At 66.6% G+C, this 18526-nt stretch overlaps 1 protein-coding gene across 3 annotated transcripts in view; it reads left to right on the top strand.

Moving 5' to 3' along the window:
- Positions 1 to 2751: 2751 nt before the first annotated feature.
- Positions 2752 to 18526, top strand: part of AHDC1 (AT-hook DNA binding motif containing 1) — a 49333-nt gene continuing 33558 nt past the window's right edge. Inside the window, exons 1-2 of one of the 3 annotated variants that reach the window (XM_086765203.1) lie at positions 2752 to 2821; positions 3111 to 3231. Coding sequence is in view for 1 of the 3 variants with exons in the window: in XM_086765200.1 (XP_086621326.1) it covers positions 3096 to 3231 (136 nt within the window). In the remaining 2 variants the exon portion in view is untranslated. Of the gene's footprint in view, positions 2822 to 3055; positions 3232 to 5107; positions 5201 to 18526 lie in introns of those variants that run through there. The other 2 variants (XM_086765200.1, XM_086765205.1) reach the window with 2 other exon arrangements.

Here is an 18526-nt window from a genome sequence, read left to right on the forward strand (position 1 = left end):
GGGGAGGCAAACTCGGGTGGGTCACTCCCCGGATTTGGGGAGGGGGGTGCTGGAGTCCAGGGCGCAGGGCCAGGGGCTAGGAGCCGGGGACAGCGGTGGCCCCGGCTCGGTAAAGCAGCCACTAGATGGTAGCGTAAGTCCACGCCAACGCTGCTGACACAGCATCCGGCTGGGACAGGGTGGCCGGGTGACCCGGGTGGCCCTGGGGACCCGCCTCTGCCACCCCCTTCACCCGGTAAAAAGAGATGTCAGCCCAGCTGAGCACCCGCCGAGTTGTGACACTGGTGGCGCGGGCACCACTCGCCTGCCCCAATGCCGCTTTGCCGCAGCCGGGAGCCACCCGTGCCCACTGAACGAGGGGGGCCAGGGGAGGACCCCACCCCCACAGCACCCATCTCCCCACCTCCCCCACCCCAAACCCACCCCCCCTACTCCACGCAGCCCAGCTGGGGAACAACCACAAGGCGCAAACCCGACCGGAGCGGGGACAAACCCCGGCCTGGGGACAGGCAGGGTGACCTGCAAAGCACCTGGCTCAGCCCGGGGGGTGCTGGGCACCCGTGGCAGCCTGGCAGGGCTGGAGAGCAGGTGCCCGTCGGCGGGGACCCCACCGCAGGGTGCCTGGCGTTGCTCCTCATCCTCGCTGCAGCCCCGCCGAGGGCTCGGTGCCAGGCTGATATATATATTTTATGATAACTATAGAGATGCACTTCAAACCTGACAAAGGACTTTGACAGTTTTAAGCATCTCTTTGATTAATACATGACCTTTTAATGCTTCGGATTAAATTAATAAATCTTTTACACTCGAGCCCATTCTGCTCGCAACGTAACAGGGCTTTTTTTTTCGCACGACCTCTCCGTGCAAGACAAGCCGACCCGTCCCTCCGTCGTCCCGCTGCCCCGGTGTGCCCGCAGGTACGGCGACATGCGGGCTTGCGATATTCTGAGGGCGCAAAGCCCTGCAAGGCGAGAAGGGAGGGATCCTCCTCGGGGTGGTTTTTTTTTTTTTTTTTTTTTGAACCGTCCCTAAAAATAGCAAGAAAATTCAAAGCTGACATTCAGGGCGAGGGGACGAGGAAGCCTGCAAAGTTGCTCAGTCAGCCACCAGCGATTGCGGCGATCCTGTCTGCGTGTGCAGATTCCTCTGCTGACCGGGCTGGAGCCCAGGCCTCCTCTCCGCACCCGTTCCAGGAGCGACGCAAACCGCTCCCCATCCTCATCCGGGCTCCCCCCGATCTGTTCCCCGACGGGAACCCCAAAGACGGAGCTGCCGGCTTTTTCGGGTGCGATAACTCCCCGCAGGAAGAAAACGCTCTCCGCTTGACCCTGGCTCACCGGTTCGCCCCAGTTCGGCGCGGGGTGCCCAGCGTGTATCCTGAAGCACGGATTCGCTCTCCGTCGGGAAAAAGGCGTCGAACCCCAACGCGCGGCGGGCGGGCGAGGCGGAGGGGCTGCTGTAAAGCCAGGTGCTGCCTCTCTCCCTGTGCCCATGTGTTATTTCATCGATGACTCACGTGTTATTAGCAGCCAAGCGATATTCCCAATTCCCTGGAGTTAACCCTTCACTCGTCACTCACAAAAACACAATGTCATAACAAAACATCAGCCGTATTATCTGCTTTAATTATATTGTATCTACCCCGGCTCCGGGAATATTAACGGCGGCGGGGAATCGGAAGGAAGGAGTTGGCGAGATGCTCGATGGGAGGGGGGTCACAGGGTCCTGGGAGTGGGGGGCTGCTGTCCCAAGGGGTTTTGGTCACCACTGGTGTCACCTCTGGGACCTGGCAGGGAGGGGAGAGAGCGTTGTGCCCCAAAAAATGTGGAGGGGCAGGGTGTTTGCAAACAAGTTTCCAGGCTCCAGACAGAGCTTTTGCTTAAAAAATTAAAAGTGAGAGGGGAAAAAAAATTAAATAAAAAATGGAGGGGGTGCTCGGGTGGCTCCGCAGGGTGCTGAGACGGGGCGGATGACAAAGTGCGGATGGTGGTCGGGGGGTGCAAGGGGGGGGTTCCGTGTGTGTATGTGTCCCCCTCCATCCCTCACCCCCCCTCAACTCCGCATCCTCAGGGTGCGCAGTGCGGGTGCAACCCGGGAGAGGGCAGCAATGTCCTGCACATCCTACTGGGACCACGCGGGGGGGGCATCCCGGTGGGCGGGGGGGGACAAACCACCAAAGGTGTTTGTGTCCCCCCCCCGCCCACCGGGATGTCCCCCCCCACAAGTATCCCCCTCCCCAAGCAGCGCGCAATAGATGCGCGCCCGCTTGCGCCCCTCCCTCGCAGCGCCTGGGAGGAGAAAGATGGAAGGGGGGGGAAGGAAGGGAGGGGAAAAAAAAAAAAAAAAAAAGGAAAGGGGGGCGGGGGGGGAGAAAGGAAGGACTACAAGGCCCGGCATGCCCCGGTGGTGCTGCACGGCTCCCCGGGGTGCCGGATGCTGTGACCGTGCCGCTGACAGCGGAGCCCCGCGGTTCTCCGCGCAACGGAGAAGGGAGAAGAGGGGCAGGGCGCGCCTGGCCTCCCCCCCCACCCCGACCACCACCACCTCCTTTCCTACATCCCCCCCTTCCCCATCTTTTTTTTTTTTTTTTAATCCCAGCCCCCACAAAGCCGGGAGCGGCAGAAGGCAAGAGAGAGGGAGGAGGAGGAGGAGGAGGTGGAGGAGGAGGAGGAGGAGGAGGAGGAGGGAGGAGGAAGGGGGGAGGCAGCGGCAAGCCAGGGCTCTGCTGCGCTGTGTCTTTTCTTTGCTTTCCGCAGGCGGCGAGCGGCGGAGGCGCAGAGGGGAGGTCGGTTCCCCTCCGCCTCCCGCTCCGCTGCCTTTTGTGTGTGAGAGGCGAAGGGGGTGGGAGGGGGGAGTAAGGGAGGGGGGGGGAGAGAGGAAAAAAAAAAAAAATTAGAGGGGAAAAAAAATTTGAGGAAAAAAAAAATTAGAGGGGAAAAAAAAAAAAGCTACGAGGCAGAGGGGAGAGGAAAAACCCGGAAAAAAAATAATTTAAAAAAAATATATAGAGGGGTGGAGGTGGGGGGGGACGGAGGAGGGGGCGGGCTGGCAGGAGCGGAGTTGCCTGGGGAGAATGTGAGCAGGAGGCGCTGGAAATGCTCTCGTTGAAGGTGGCGAGCGGTGCCGAGGGCTCCGGGACTCCCGCGGCCGGGCAGGAGGTAGCCCCGACGGACGGCAGGAGCCTCCCCAAACGGGTGGGCTCCGAGGGGCCGGGAGCGCAGCAGGCGGTGGGTGAGTACCCGGGGACCCCCCCCCTTTGTGTGGGTTTGGGGGTGGTGGTGGGGGGGAAACACACACGCGGGACACCCCCCTCGGGTGGGGGGTGGAAGGGGGGGGGAAGGAGGCGGTGTGTCGTCGTGTCGCCCCCCCCCTGCCCTGCGCCGTCCCCCTGCGCTGAAGTTGCGCGACGAGTTGGTGCCAAATTGCCGGAGTTTAATGGCACTTGGGGCGGGGAGGGGAGGGGGGGGGGGCCCGGGGCGAGCCCCCGACGGGGGTTGGTTGGGGAGTATTGGGGGGGGGTGCGATCTCCACGAGTTCGTTCGCCTTCCCGTCGGCCGGCCCCCGTGTGTGTCCGTCGTGTGTCCCCCCCCTCCATTCCCACCCCCCCACGCCCCCGCCGGGCTTTGAGTGATGACTGACAGCTGTCAGAGCTGGCTCTGTCCGCTAGAAGGCAGGGCCGCCGTCAGAAGGGAGCCTGTCAACAACATTTGGGGTTACCCGGGGGACTTGGGGGGTCCCCTCGGGGGACAAGAGTATCCCACCCCCTTCCCCTGGCAGTCCCAGGGAGCGATGGGCCGGCAGCCCCAAAACGGGGCGGGGGGGGGGTGTGGGGGCTCACCCCAGCCCCGCCGGCGAAGTTGCGTGGTCCGCGACGCGGTGCTTGGCGAGCGGTTGTCGTTTCGGTGCCTGTCATCCCCCCTCGGATTTGTTTTTATCGATCAGCTGATTTAAATCCAACCCCCCCCCTCCCTCCCCTCCTCCCTTTCCATCCCCAGCCCCACGCGGCCCCTCGGTGTTTGCATGGCGACGGGGACCGCGGGGGACCGGGGGCTGGAGCCACCCCACGGGGGTCACGCCGGACCCTCTACCCACCCCGGGGACGGATTTGGTGTCCCCAAGGCCGGGGCAGGTGGAGACGCCGGGGTCCCCTGCTTGTTTATGCGCTGGGGGGGCGGACGTGGCCCTGGCCGCGACCAGGTGGCCTCGTGCCTCCGAGCCCCTCGGCCCGTGGCTACCAGAAGGGCCACCGAAAGCCGCGGGGCTGAGCTCATTGTGCGCCGCGGCGAGTGGAGCGGCTCCAGATTTATCCTGGCGTGACGGAGAGCAGAAGCGAACCCCCCCCCCTCCTTCCCTTCCCGGGGCGACGGGCACGGATCCTACCCCCTCACTTTTCCACCCCGGCGCATGGGCCGAATCGGGGTCCCCCTCCCCAAAGCCTCCTCCACCTCTATTTTCCTCGCCCCCCCCCCCCCTCCTCGTCACCCCCAGGTATCCCCTTACACTGGCTTCTCCTGCTGGGCTGAGGAATTTGCAGGGGAGGGTGGTGGTGGTGGGGATTGTGGGGGGGGGCGAAGGGGGAGGGCTGGAGAAGGGATGGCGCGGCGCCAAATTCCGCTCTGCCATGTCTCTGTAACCTGAATAGGCCAACTCCATCCCCGGTGCGAGTCCCCGGGGGGCTCCGCCGCGCTCCGATGCAGTCAGGCGCGGGAGGTGGCTTTCGCCCAACCTCTCCCCCCCACACCCCCCAATTCCCCGTCCACCACAGTCCGGTTCACCGGCTGGCTGACCGACGGACGGACGGACGCCGACCGAAAACCGCCGCGCGACCGATCCGCTGGAAACGGCCGGGATTTTAGGCGAGGTGGCGGCGGTGGCGGGGAAGTCGGAGAGGCGATGGGGTCCGGCCGCCGTGGCGGGGGGACGCCGGGGTAGCCAAGGACAGGCCGAGAGCGGGGCGGCCGGCGGAGGAGAAGCGATGGAAGCCTGTGGAAGGTTACGGGGGCGGCGGGGGGGGGGCCCCAGCGCTGCCCTGGCCTCCTTAGAGGAGGCAGCCGGGACCCGGGGCAGGCTATTTCTGCTGAGATCCCGAGGAAAGCTCTGGGAGAATTGTGGGCTTCTATAAATAGTGTGTGTCAGCCGAGTGGAAACAGGGCCTTGAAACGCTCCTGCTATTCTCCCGAGCGCTTGGAACCAGCTCTCGGTAAACAGGGCAGCGCTGGGGAGGGCTGTTTCCTTCTTCCGGGCTCGCGTGGTAGGGGGGGAGCGAGAGGGCCGAAGTTGGAGGTGGGGGTGTGGATTTTTTTGCTTGGCGATAGGGCAGGGTTGTGTGTCCCCCCTCGCCAACGCCGGCTGGATGCTGGGCCGCGGCCAGGCCGCCCGGATGCGGGATGGCCCCTGAATGCGTCGCAGATGTGGCCGTCGTCCGTTCGCGTCCGCCCCGCCAGCCGCACAACTTCGGGGCCGTGCGGTTCGGCCGCGGTCCTCGGGGAGCCGGCGGTGCCGGGGGGGCGGCTGTCGGGGTGCGAGGGCTGGGCTGGCCGGGAGATGTTTGGCAGGCCCCCTCCTTTCGCCGGCGTGGGTGTCCACGGGGTCGTAGCCTGGTTCCCTCGCTCCGCACCGCGCCTCCGTCCGGGCTGGAGTTGTTCCCGCGCGATGCCTTGGCCGGGCATGTTTGCGGGAAGACAGGGATCTGGTCCCGCGGGACCTTCCCCAGGCACACCCAGGCGCCGGGGACCCCTTCCCTTGGGGGTTTTTGCGCGTGGAGGGGACGTGGTGACATGTGCCCGGGGTGTTTGCTTGACTGGAGTGCGTCCCGACGGTCCCGCCGCTGCAACTTTGTGTGAGGATCCGGCATCACGCACGGTGTCATCGCCTCCCCTTGCGCCCGCGCCTCAATATTTACCCTGACGGTGACTCGAAAGCTGCGTTATTGTAATTTTTCCTTCAAAATAACACAGAGGGGGAGCACCCGGGGTGCCGCCAAGGTGCCCGCCGTCGGTTTTTAAGGCGATGCTCGGCGTGCTGCGCGGGGAGAGGGACCCAGTGCGACCGCCGTGGGATTTGGCCTCGCCGAGCGGAGCAGCCGCCGCTTCTCGGGGCGTCGCGGGGCCGGGGGGCTCGCCCCGTGCTGGCCGACCCGGGCGACGGCTGGGGCGCCCGGTGCCGGGGCAGCCGCGCGCGTGCCGCTCTGCGTGGGTGGGGAAGGGGCGAGCGCCAGTCCGTTGGTTGGGTTGTTTTTTGGTTTGTTTTTTCTTTTTCTGTTTTTCTCTCCATCTTTTTTTTTTTTTTTTTCCCTTTCTTTCCTTTTTTTTTTCCCTTTTTTTTTTTTTTTCCCCCTCTTTTTTTTTTTTTTTTTTCTTTCCCTCCCTCTCTGTGGGTTGAGCGTTGGGGCGACAGACAGGGAAAGTCTGAGCAATGGTCTCCGCGCTGGTGCTGTCTTCAATCACCGCGTCCCAGAATCCCTCGCTCTGGGCCTTCTAGGCACAAGGGCTTACAGCGAAAATCGGCAGCTGCAGCTGCGAGTGAAAGCACAAGAGCCCGGCTGGGTCTTTGGCATCGGCAGGAGAGCAAAAAAAAAAAAAAAAAAAAATAAAAAAAGCTGGGGGAGGCGAGGAGGGAAAGGAGGGAGGCGAGGCGGCGGGGGGTGGGGGGGGAAGAGAAAATGTGCCCTGTGGTTTTTTTCCAGGCTTTGCCACCGAGGGTTGTGTTGCAGAGCATCGCTTCCCGGGCGCGGGAAGAGGCGGGAGGGAGGGGGGTGCAGCGCGATGCCTCCGGGGAGCTCATTAAAATCCGTCGGCTCCCCCCTTTTTTTTTTTTTTTTTTTTTTTTGCTGGCCAAGGGAAGCTGGATACGGAGGGGAAGGAGGGAGGGAGGTGCTGGGAAGGAACATGCCTGCGAAGCGGGTGCCCGGTGGGGACAGTTCCGGGCCCAGGCAGGAACGCTGCCCCGGGGGCTCACCTGTCCGGGCACGTAGGATGCCTGCGTGCCAGCGAGGCCGCGACAAGGGCGGCCGCCGCGTCGGGGACTCGAGGCGAAGCCCCCCTCCCGAGCTGGGCGGCCGGGAGGTGCGATGAGCCAACGCGGTGTGAGGAAGGGTGAGGGGGCTGCGACGGGTGGGCTGCTTGGATGGGGGGTGTTGGCGGGAGGCGGCGGCGGGCGCGCCGGCAGGGTTTGGTGCGCAGGGGTCCCACCCTGCTGCGTCCCCTTCTCGGTGAAGGGGATGGGGGCAGACAGCAGCAGGGAGCCCCCCGGCCCTGCTCCCTGTACTGAAGCCCACCCCGCGTGGGCTGCACGCGGGCGAGCGCTGGTGCGGCCTGGCCTGGCGCGACGCGGGGAGATGGGGGAGAGGCGAAATGTAGTATTGATCCTCTCGGAGGGAGAGGGAAGCAGTTCTGGCATCCAACCTCTGCCCTTCCCGCCACTAAACGAGCTCCAGGCGGAGGGAGAAGCATCCCATCCCATCCCGTACCATCCCATCCCGTCCCGTCCTGTCCCCACGTCGCCGCCGCCCCCGGGGCCCCGAGCCCCGCGCGTTCTCTTTGCCTCCTGCTGACTTCAGCGCATCGGCTTGGGCTCGGCGCCTGTGCATTCCTCGCGAAACCTGGGCCTTAAAATATCTGGAGGAGGACGGAGCGCCTGGGGCGAGGGAGAAGAGCTCGGCGGCCGCTGGGAAGAGGGAGGCTGCTGGGCTGGAGGCAATTCCTGGGGAATTTGCCGGGAAGAAATCTTACCCGGTGAAATCGATGGTTTGGTTTGGTTTGGTTTGGTTTGGATTGGTTTGGTTTGGTTTGGTTTGGTTTGGGATGGATGCTCCTGAGCAGAGGGGCAAGAGGGGAGCGCGGCGTCCCGCGGCGTGGGGTGGCATGGGGGACCAAGGCAGCGTGGGGAGCTGGGTGACGGGGAGCAAAGCTGGGGCCGGGTGGCCGAGGAGGGACAATAAACGCCGAGAGGGAGGCGCCAGGCGGGAGCCGTGCGAGAACCCGTTGGCCAGGTCCAGATTGGCAGCAGATCCTGAACCAGGAGGAGCTGAGCATCCATACGGCCCCTGCCGAGATCAGACGAGACGACAGCGACTCGGTTTGGGGGAAGAAATTGGAGGCGGGGGAAGCTTTTTTGCTGAAATGAAATTTGAACCCCAAAGTGGGAGGGAAGTGGAGGTGGGGGGCACGGCTCTCTCCACATGGTTATTACCGCTGTTTTCCACCCAGCTGAAAGGAGAATGTAGCTTAATATGGACCCGCGGGGAGGAGAAGCGATCGGGAACGGGGATTTGTCAGGAGGGAACTGGGAAACAGCGAGAGAGACGTAGAGGTGAGAGTGGCCAGCGCCTTGCCCGGGTAGGAGAGGACGGAGCTGGAACAAGGAGCTATTGTTCTTGGCGAGCGGGGGGCCGGCCCGCGGCCCCCCCAGACCCGCAGAGCTGGCGGAGCCGGTGCGGATGTGGGGAAGGTTTTTTTGGGACGGGTTTTTTTTTTTTTTTTTTCCCCCGGCGGACTGCCGACCAGGGAGTGGGAAGAGCTCGCGGCGTTGAGGTGTGCCCAAGGGATGGGGGCCGAAATGGCAGGGGAGGCAAAAGGGTGGCGTGGTGGGGTCTGGGGGTGGGTGGGCGGGTGACGGCGGGGAGAGGACCGGGATGAGCCGGGGGAGTTGGGGATCAGCGAGCAGGCGGGTGGGGGCGGCGGAGCAGGGGCTCGGTAGCCGGCGTGGGGACGGGGCTGGGCAAGCGGCGGCGGGGCGAAGCCCAGCGTCCGTCGTCCGGCAGGCACGGCGGCTCCTCCTGAACGCGTGCGCGGGGCTGGGGAGGGCAAACCCGAGGGGCTTCTCCCCTCGGTGGCCTGGGGACCCCCATTGCCTCGCAGTCCGGGTCCTGCCGCAATCCCCTCTTGGCATCTCCTCGACAGCCCCCAACCCGTCACCGCCATCCCACGTGTCCCCTCACCCCAGTGCCTGCCGTCGCCGCCCTCGCTGCACCGCCGCTGCCCTCGGCGTCTCGCTTTTTGCCCCCAGCGTCGGGCACGCAGGGGTTGGCAAGAGCATCCCGCTGCCGGCATCAGCCACCGCGTCGCCGCGGCTGCCGGCCGTCCCCTGGGCCACGCTGGCGCTCGGGGACACCCTAGGGTGCTGGAGAAGCGGGAGCGCAGGGGACCGCTGAGGCGTGTAGGGGCTGGGGGAGGAGGAAGAGGAGGAGGAGGAGGAGGAGGAGTGAGAGATGCGCAGCCCCACGGGGTCTGGGGGCTGCGGCCGGGGAGGGGGCGGTGAGGCGGGGGCCAGCCTTTGCGTGACTCGGGGTGAAGCCAAGCGCCCTGCGTGATGGCCGGGGGCCAGCCTCGCCCCCGCCCCCCAGCTCAGCTGGCAAAGAGAGAAACCCCTTGCAGTGCAACCCTGGCAGTTGGTCCCCCTCCCCGCCCCCACCCCGGTTCCCCCCGACGCTTCAAGCGCAGCGATGCCCTGAAGGCAGCAGAAGCACCTTAGCAAGTGCACGCTAAATATTTGAACACGCATGGGTGGCTCTGGGTTTGCTGCTGCTCTCGCCCTTCCCCGGCCCCGTCCTCGGCGTTTGCCTCTCTGCAACCCCCAAATTTGGGGAGGGGGAACCCGCGGGGGCTTCTCTTCTCCGAGACGGGGCTGATGTATCTGCTCAGCAGCTCTGAATGATTCGCTCCGCTCCCACCGTGCCAGCGCGGTGCCGGGCATTGCCGTGCCACCTCGGGCGCGTGCCATCGCGTGTCGTCGTGTTCCTCCCCGTCACCCCGCCCCGGCCCACCCGCCGCCGGCCCTGCCTGTACAGCAATGCCCACCTCCCCATCCTTCATCCCCACGCCTTCCTCCCCTCCTCTTCCTCCCGGCCTCGCCTCGACACCCTGCAGCCGGGCCGGGTGCCCGTTGGGGCGAGGTTTGGAGGGGGGAACCAGCGTTCCCCTCCCCTCCCCGGCATTCCTCGGGAGTGAAACACAAGAGCTGGCAGGGCACTCCTGCTTTCTCTGGCCTCCGCTCCTCCGGTGCCTGAACAAAGCCCTCCTGCCTCTCCCGGGAACCCGGGGTTGGAAACGGGAGAGGCGGCTGGCGCTGCCTGGCAAAGCGAAATGTCCTCCTCCGGCCCGTTTTTGGGTTTCTAGGGTGGGTGGGCGACCCACGCGGACGCCGTCCCCGCGCTGGGCGGCTCCAGTTGGGATACCCCGTGCCTGCCCCGTGCCGTCTTCCCCAGGCTGGGAGATGCCGGAGGGCTGGCCGCTGGCCCTTGGCTGGGTTTTGCATCCCCGCCATCTCGCTGCCATCACATTGCTATGGAAACCGAGCCCCAGAGAGGACTGGTTCAACCCCAGTTTGGCCCTGCTTGGGTCCCAGTTTGGCCCCGGCTCTCACATGCGACCCATCCCTGGCAACACGGGTCGATGTATCCACACCAGCTTCGCCGCTCCATCCCGCGACCATGCGTCCCGGAGGGGAACGCGCGTGCGTTCCCGAAGTCCGACGCCCCCCCGAATCTGCAGAACAAAGCCCCCCTGCCCCGCTCCCCACCGCCCCCGGTGAAACAGGCCCCCGTCGGAGCGCGGTCCCCGACAGCGAAGGTTATTTTAATGGATGCATTACTTTAAACGAACCCTCCGCCATCTGTTCCACCCCCTAATTACGCATGCAAAAAAAAAAGCCCATCTCGCAGCCAGCGCAGGAGAAAGTAAAGATATAAGTGATTTAAATGCATGGATCCGCAGCTCCGCCGGCAGCTGGGCTGGGCCGCGCTCCTCGCCTTCCCGGCGAGCCGGGCAAGTTGCAGGCAAGAAGGCAAAAGGATGCTTCTCCCGGGATCCGGTGGCTATGGACACCGCGGGATGGTGGGTGCGGAGTTTGGTGGGTGCGTCCCCTGCCACCACCCCACCGTCACCCCCGTTTTCTCTCCCTGAAGGTCAGCTCTGCCCGGCGGCTGCCGGCCTCGCCGTGACGGCGGCCGAGCCTTGGAAGCGTGGGGACGTGCCCTCGTCCCCCGGGCTGCCGCGGTGCACGGCGGGGCTTTGGAGGGGAGAGCAACCCCCCACCAGCTTGGCCGGGCTCCCCGTCCCGCCGCGGTTTGGTGATGGCTTGAGCAGGAAAGGGGTCCCGTGGCGCCGGCGAGGGGTGACGCCGGAGTCCTTGTCCCCTGGGAGAGGGGCCGGGGTGAGGGGGCTCCGCTCAGGGGTGCGGGGCTGTTGCCCAACCAGTGTGTCCGTCATCCATCCCAAAATCCGAGTGCCGCTGGGCGATGCTTGGCCCTGGGGTCTGTCCCATGGGGCTGTGGAGGGTGAGAGCGGGGCAGGGGGGTCTGAACAAGCCCCCCCTCCCAGGGAGAGAGCCCGTAGGTGTTTGAAAAACCCCGTTTTTAGGTCACCCTGCTGGTTTGGAGAGTCCCAGTTGGGGACGGGGGAGGTGACAACGCATCGGGGCCGCAGTGTGGGGGGCTGCGTCCGACCACCGTCCCCAGCGCGGCCCCGGCGTGACTCAGTTTCCCCGCTCCCCAGCACGATCCCGCTCCCTCGTGCCGCTGGGATGGCTGACCGGCGTGTGCCTTTGGCTGACCCCACAGCGACAACCCAGGACCGCGACCACCGCAGCGGGGCCAAGCGCCCGGCGCCGGGGCTGCCGGCGGTCCTGGGTGCCGCCGTGTGTCCCCCCTCCTCCCGCTCTCCCTCCGTCTCCCTCTCTCCCTGCCTGACTGCAGCAGATGCGCCAGCTCTGCAGGAAGAGGGAATTAAGTTGGGCTGGAGGAATTTTAAAGATTGCTGCAGGCCTGAGGGTCTTAGATCCCCCCGCGGAGATGGGCAGTCATGCAGAATTAATCCTATCGGCAGCCTGGCTCGGCTTCAGCCGGTGCGGAGCTCCGGGAGAGCGCGAGGGGAACGCGGGGGGCGATGCTGGGGGCGGCTGAGCGAGCCCCGGCGCCTCTCGGCGTCGATGGGAAATTAATAATGAAAAATTAAAAAGCCCCAACTCGAGCCTTCCTCCCCCCCCCTCCCCACCCCCCCGCCACTCCTCCTCCTCCTCAGCCCGGAGGTGGGATTCGTAGCTGGGGGGAGCGGAGGAGGTGGGAGGATTCTGCAAAGCTTCGGGAAAACCTGTTTGCCATAGCAAAACGGAGCCCGCTGCTGTGAGAAAGCGCCGGGGCCGCATCCTGCTCTTGGGGAAGGATGCTGCGGTATGGCCGGGGCTGTACCGCGGCCGGGGGGAGGGGGCTGGCACCCCCTTTGGTGTCGTCACCCAAAGCCGCCTGCAGCGGGGCTCATGCGGTGGCAGGAGGCAGGTTGGGGCGGGGGACACGGGGACGCCGCGGCCAAGGATGGCATCTGGGCGCCCCGTGGCTTCGCCGACCCCGCGGGCAACCTCGTCCCCGTTGTCCCTCCCGGCCGCCCGGGGCCGCGGTGCCACCCTGCCAGCGGGCTCGGTGGCCGCGTGACGTGGGGCAGGGTGGCCCGCGAGGGCTCTGCAGCTGCTGCCGAGCCCTCTGCTCTTCCAGTTTATAAATAATGCAGCGCCCAGGCGCGTTGGCAGCGCCGCGCACACGCCTGCGGCCCCGGCATGGCGGCCGGTGCGTCGGGGGCATGCGGCGGGTGCCGTCACCCGGACTGGGTGACACCGAGCCACACCGTGCCGGCGGGGAGGTGGTGAACCCCACCATTCCCCCTTGCTCCCCGTGCCGTCCCCCAGCCCCACATTGCCGGGGTGGGCGGTGGCGGCGGCGGGGGCCCACGGTGACCCCACGCGCGGGGACGTCCCCGCACGTCGTGGCAGTGGCACCGATGGCGGCGCGCAGCTTGCACGGTTGCCATGGCGATGTGCTGGCGCTAACGAACCCGAGTAAACATTAACGAGGGAGAGCCCCACGCGGGGTGGGGGGCCGCGGCGCTCGGGCCTGGCGACCCAGGCGTCCCGCGGGACCGGGTGCCGGGGTGGGGGTCACAAGCACATCCGTGTGTCTTTGGGGTGCATCATGCCGGGCACCTGGATCCCCTGCCAGTGCAGTGTGAGGCTGCGCTTTAATGGCCAAACTGGGAGCTCTGGGTGCTGGGAAAGAGCAAGACGCTTGGGTCCCCTTCCCAGCCCGGGACACCCGCGGGGGGAAGGTCACGACGCCGAGGACCTTGGGGTCCCGTCCATGCAGCGCCATCCAGCACCAACCACCGTCGCCCTCTCCGTGCAGCACCCATGGGTGCCAGCCTGGGCGGGGGGATGCAGCCGCGGCCGGGTGCCGCCCAGGGCTGGCGAGGAGCTCGGGGCGTTCCTGGCCGCAGCTGCCACACGGCCCTGCCGCCGTTGTCACCGTGACTCAACTCCCCGCGTCCCTCCCTTTCCCCCGTGGCACGGGGACCTGCGCCGTGGTTTGGGTGGGGGTCAGGGTGGGGGTCAGCCCCCCCCACCAGCAGCCCCACCGTGCCCGAGGTCCCCTCCAGCGTTTAATGGTGCTGCAGCTCATTAAACGGAGGTGCAGGTGCCCTGGGTACCTTCTTCCTCCCGCAGGGCTCCTAATGAGCGCTGCTAACGAGCGCCTGCGCTCCCCAACCCTGGGAAGAGGCTGACTGGCGCGCAGGCACCCGGGAGCCATGCGCGGGCTCCTTTTCAGGGGCTTTAAGGGGTCGAGCGACCCCCACATCTGCTGCCACGGGGAGGTGGCCTTTGCACCGTGTACGAGGGTCCCGTGTCACCGTCACGGTGCCGATGCCGGATGGTTCGCCAGTGCGGTGCCGCGTCTCTCCTCGCGACGTGCGTCACAGGCACCTGGTGCCCCGTGCCTCAGTTTCCCCTCCTGGGGACGCAGGGCTCTGGGGGCAGGCGGTGCGGCTGGGTGGGCGTGCGAGGGTGTGGGTTGAGGCTCGTGCTGGTCCCCCCGGCCCCATTTTTGTCCCCGTAGTCACATTGGACAAAGCCACCCGACCCCTGGGAAGCCGTCCTTGGGGCCATCTGTGCGAAGGGCACCCCAAAAATAACCCGGTGGCACTGATGGGTCTGTGGGTACCCTGGAGGTGGGCTGGGGGCTGCCTAGTTGGGGAGGGGGCTTTTAGGCTCATCCCCGTCCGTCGGCGGCTGCAGCGGGGGGACAGCCCATCCCGCACAGAGCGGTCGCCCCGCTGCGGGGCCGGGTCCCCTAGCTCCCCGCCGAAGGGAGCCCCGATCCCGGGTGACGCGGTGCGCGGCTCCGCGGTGCCGAATTGCGGTGTCCCCAGCCGAGGATGACGCCTTGAAGCGGGGAAGGAGCAGCGGGAGCAGATGAGCTCCCAAGCAACAAAGCTCCCCGTTTCCCTACAAAGCGATTTGTATTAGGGGTCTAATTAAAAGCTGACGGGAGGAGAAACATCACGGGGACGGTCGGGGCGAGGGATGAAGGCACCCGAAGGTCCCTGCGTGCCCCCAAGCATCCGAGCCGCCAGCCCCCCGCTCCGACCGCAGCGTGGCTGGTAGGGCGGGAGGCAGCGAGGTGCTGGGCTGCCGGAGGAAATCCAAACTCGGCCCCTATGAAAGGGGCTTTGTGTGCCCGGGAAGGAGCAGCCCTCCTCCTTTTTCTCCTCCTCCTCCTCCTCCCCGGCCATGGGGCCGCTTTCCTGCCCTGGGGTGGCCTCGCCATGGGGAAACTGAGGCACGGGGCAGCACGGCAGCCCCACGGCCTCTTTGCCTGCGAGGGCTTTTCCCCGTCGCAGGGGCCGGGCATTGCGGGTGAGCCGGGCCCCGAGGACGTGCTCGGCTCACCCAGGGGTGCCCTTGCCAGTGCCGACCCTGTGGGGTCCCTGGGGTGAGTGCTCCCCGCAGGGAAGGAACCACGGGGACAGAGGGACATCACGGGGACGGAGGGACGTTTTCCCCCGTCCTCTTCCTACTGCCATGATTGCCCTTTTCCCGGCGCCGGCGCCTGCCTCAGTTTCCCTTTCCCTCCTCATGAGCGCCATGGCTGCCGTCCAGCATGGCGGGACCCCAAATCACCCTGGGGGGGGGGGCGTCCCATGTCAGTGACCCCGGCTGCCTCCACGAACGTGACCGAGATCCCCCGGGAAGGGGACACATGGCAGCACCCAGTATTTTGCTCATCCCTGGGCAGAAGCTCTCAGGAGTGTCCTTGCCGCACTGCTCAGGTCCCACTGCAGGGATGAGGGTGGGTGCGGGCAGACCCCCCACCCCAACTGGGTGCTGGCCCACCGGCTGCCTTGCCCTGGCCCCGGCCCCGGCCCCGGCGGGGGGCTTGTTCTCCGCCTGGACAGGAAGACGAATGAATTCCATTACGGGATCGCGATTTTATTCCACGTGTCAGGGAGCCCGAGATTAACTTGCTCACCAGGCTGTGACAAACCCAGACACCCTCCCGCGCGCGCACGCGGGGCGCGGGGCCTTCGCACGCTCGTCAGGCACGGAGCCGCCCGAGACCCCGCCGCGCTCCCCAAAGCCGTGCCCGGCCCCGCTGCCGCCCGTTGGGAGCCCTCCTGGCACCTGGGGAGGGTGGTACCGGCCAAAGTGGGGGCCTGACGCTGCCACCGTGCCGTCCCCTGTCCTAGGGGTCCTTTGGCCACCCGAGAACACGGGTCTGGTGGCTGGGCGAGGGGTGAAGCATCGTCCCGGTGCAGCAGCCCGGCACTGTGCCGGGAGGCCGCGTGCTGCCAAAAAGTGGGCTGGGAGGAAGGTGGGAAGGGGGACGTGGAGATTTTGAGGGACGTGGAGATTTTGAGGGATGTGGAGATTTCAGGAGACGCGTTGCGAGGGCTGGGGGCACGACAAGACCAGTGGACGGCTCTCATCTCGCCCCAGCCGAGTGGCTGGCCGTCCCGGGAGAGCATGTTGGGGCCGAGCATCCACGTCAGAGCTGCGCTTCCACGTGCGTGGAGCCATGGCACGCCATGCTGTGCCGTGCCGTGCTGTGCCGTGCCGTGCCGTGCCGTGGGGCCGGCTGCTCTCCCCTCGCCGCCCCCCCTGCGCGGGCGCAGGCAGCTGGCTCTGTTTGCTGGAGGCTTTGCGCATTCCAGTTCGTGGGTCACTCGCCTTCGAAACCTCTCCGGGGACGCAGGCAGTTGGGAGCCGTAACAAACAACCCAAGGGCTCCGATGACGCCCGCGCCCCGCTCTGCCTGCCAGCACCCGGGAGGGGGGGGGACCTGGGGGACGGGTCCCCGCTCCCTTGGGGCGCAGAGAGGAGGTTTGGGGTCGTGCTGGGAGGTCCCAGTAAAAATAACTGGGGAGAGCGGACACGGGTCTCCTTGCGGGGTTGCTTTTCGGGGAGCGGCGGGGCGCGCAGGAGGGATGCCGGGGCTGGGCTGTGGAGGGGGCATCGGCCGGGGTCCGACTAGGGAGGACTGGGGGACTCGAGGGGGCAAGAGGGCAGCGGGACGGCGCGGGCGGTGAGCTGGGGGTGGCTGGAGCGGGGCTCGCTGGGGGCTGGTTAATGTGTCCTGGAATGCGCGTCCGGAGCCGTCCCGGGGAGATCAAGGGTCCGGCGAAGCGGTGGGAGCGCGGCGTGAGGCGGGGGGCGGCGTGGGGAAGGTCAGCCTTGGCCAGATGCAGCCGCTCCACCCTCCTCCTCCTCCTCCTCCAGCGCTTTTGCACATTAATGCAAATGCACTGGCCTGAGTGGTTCATTAGCAGCATGTGGAATGGAATAATGCATCCGCATCCCATTAGCCTAATGAAAAAAAGGGAGCCGGCACCTGGAACAAAGCTGCCGACTCTTGGCTGGGCCATGCTGGGCCGTGGGGCCCCCCCCTTCCCTTCCCCTCCCCTCCCTTCCCTTCGCTCCGCCACCCCGGCCACCGCCTGCCCCGTGCTCCCGGCATCCTCGCGCCCAGCATCCCCGCCACGTCCCCGCAGCGGGGTGCAACCCCACGGGGACCCCGCGGCGGGCACAGTGCAGGGGTGTCCCAGCATCCCTCCTTCTGCGTCCCCGGGGGCGGGGGTGTGGGGGTACCCGAGCGCGGGGGAGCGCGGCGCGGGCGCCGGGCCGGGTGCTGGGTGCCGGTGGCTGCGATGTCCCCGCGTCCCTGGGGCTGGGAGCGCGGAGCCTGAAGGATTAGAGGAAACATTGCCAAACAAACCAGGCTGTGCCGGAACCAATTAGCCTCCAGCAGGCAGAGTTTCAGATGCTGTTATTTCTGCCTCTTCTCTTTTCTCTCCCTCCTTCTGTCTCCCCCTTTCCCCCTCCCCGGCCCTCCCCAGCCCCCAGCATCTCTGCTCTCGCCATTCCTCTCCGTGTCGGAGCTTGTTTTGGGCACTGGCTCTGGAGTGAGTCATGCCGCCGCGCGTAGGGGATTTTAAAAGCTTTCTGCTGTCGCTGGGAAGCCGGTTTGGGCTGCTCCGACGCTGGGGGTGGAGCGCGATGCTTCGCAGACAACCCTTGTCTGGGGAACCCAAAAAAAAAAAAAAAAAAATTAAAAAAAAAAAAATTTTCCAACGCCCCGACGCCCCGAACCCCTGGGGTCCCGCGGGCCCCTCTCGCTGGGGCCGGCTCGGTCGCCCCAGCCAAGCGGTTGAGTCACAGGCGAAACTTTCGAGCCGTTGGAGCTTCCTCCGCCGGGGCCCCTCTCCGAGGAAGTGGTCTGCCAGGGTGTCGAGCTCGGCGGGGCGGTTGCCCCGGCCTCGACGGGCGCAGCACGCAGGCGCGGGCGGCCGGCGCTGGAGGTTGAAGCGTGGGAGATTTTTTTTTTTTTTTTTTTTTCCCTCCCCCCCCCCCCCCACCTCACTCCTCTCCCTCCTCCCCTCGGCCGCCGCCTCCGCCAAACCCAGGGTGGGGGGGCCCTTCGGCGCAACCCTCCCGCCAGTCCGCAGCTGGCCCTGGTCCCCCCCCCTCCTTCATCCTCCTCCTCCTCGCCTTGAGCTGTGCTGCTGAGGGACTGCAGCTCCCGTGGATCAGGAGGAGATTTAGGTCAAGCGCTCGACTGAGTCGAAACAGCCATCTGTGTGCGGAGGAAACCGGCCACCCAGAGCCCCCGGCGCGGCTGGGCTGGCATCGCCGCCGGCTCCCGGCATCACCGGCACCTTCCGAACCCTGCGGCCGGGCACGCAGGCTGTCTTTGTGTCTGACGGGGAAAAAACACCCCACCTAACAAATAAAGAAACGGGGGAAAAAAAGTCCCCCCACCCACCCCTTCCGTCGCCCTCCAGCTCCGCTGTGGGCATCGCCGCCGAGCGCCGGGAAGTTTGGCATGGGGCGGCCGCGGCACCGCTCCAAGGTCGCCCTGACACGCCGCGGGAAGGTGTGCGCCCCGGGGAGGGAGGCCGGAGCGCGCCGGAGCTGGGGGTGCGGGTGCCGAGGGCCGGAGCCGGCCCCGGTGCAGGCAGGGAAGCGGGGCGGGAGGCGCTGGCTGCCTGCCCGGAGCCCGGGCTCCCGGGTTCCTGCAGGAACAGGGTGGAGCGGGAGGAGGAGGCCGGGGAGCTGGTGTCATCCCGGCCGCGGCGGCGGGGAGCGTTTCCCTCCCCGGGAGGGTTGAGGGCTCCGCGCCGCGTGCGGAGCTGCTGCCTGCTTGCCGCCGTGCCTCAGTTTCCCCGGGCGAGGAATTGCCTGCGGAGCGGCCCGGTGCTGGCAGCGCGGC

Source organism: Chlamydotis macqueenii, chromosome 22 (genome assembly GCF_036417535.1).
Source record: "Chlamydotis macqueenii isolate bChlMac1 chromosome 22, bChlMac1.mat, whole genome shotgun sequence".
NCBI lineage: Eukaryota > Metazoa > Chordata > Aves > Otidiformes > Otididae > Chlamydotis > Chlamydotis macqueenii.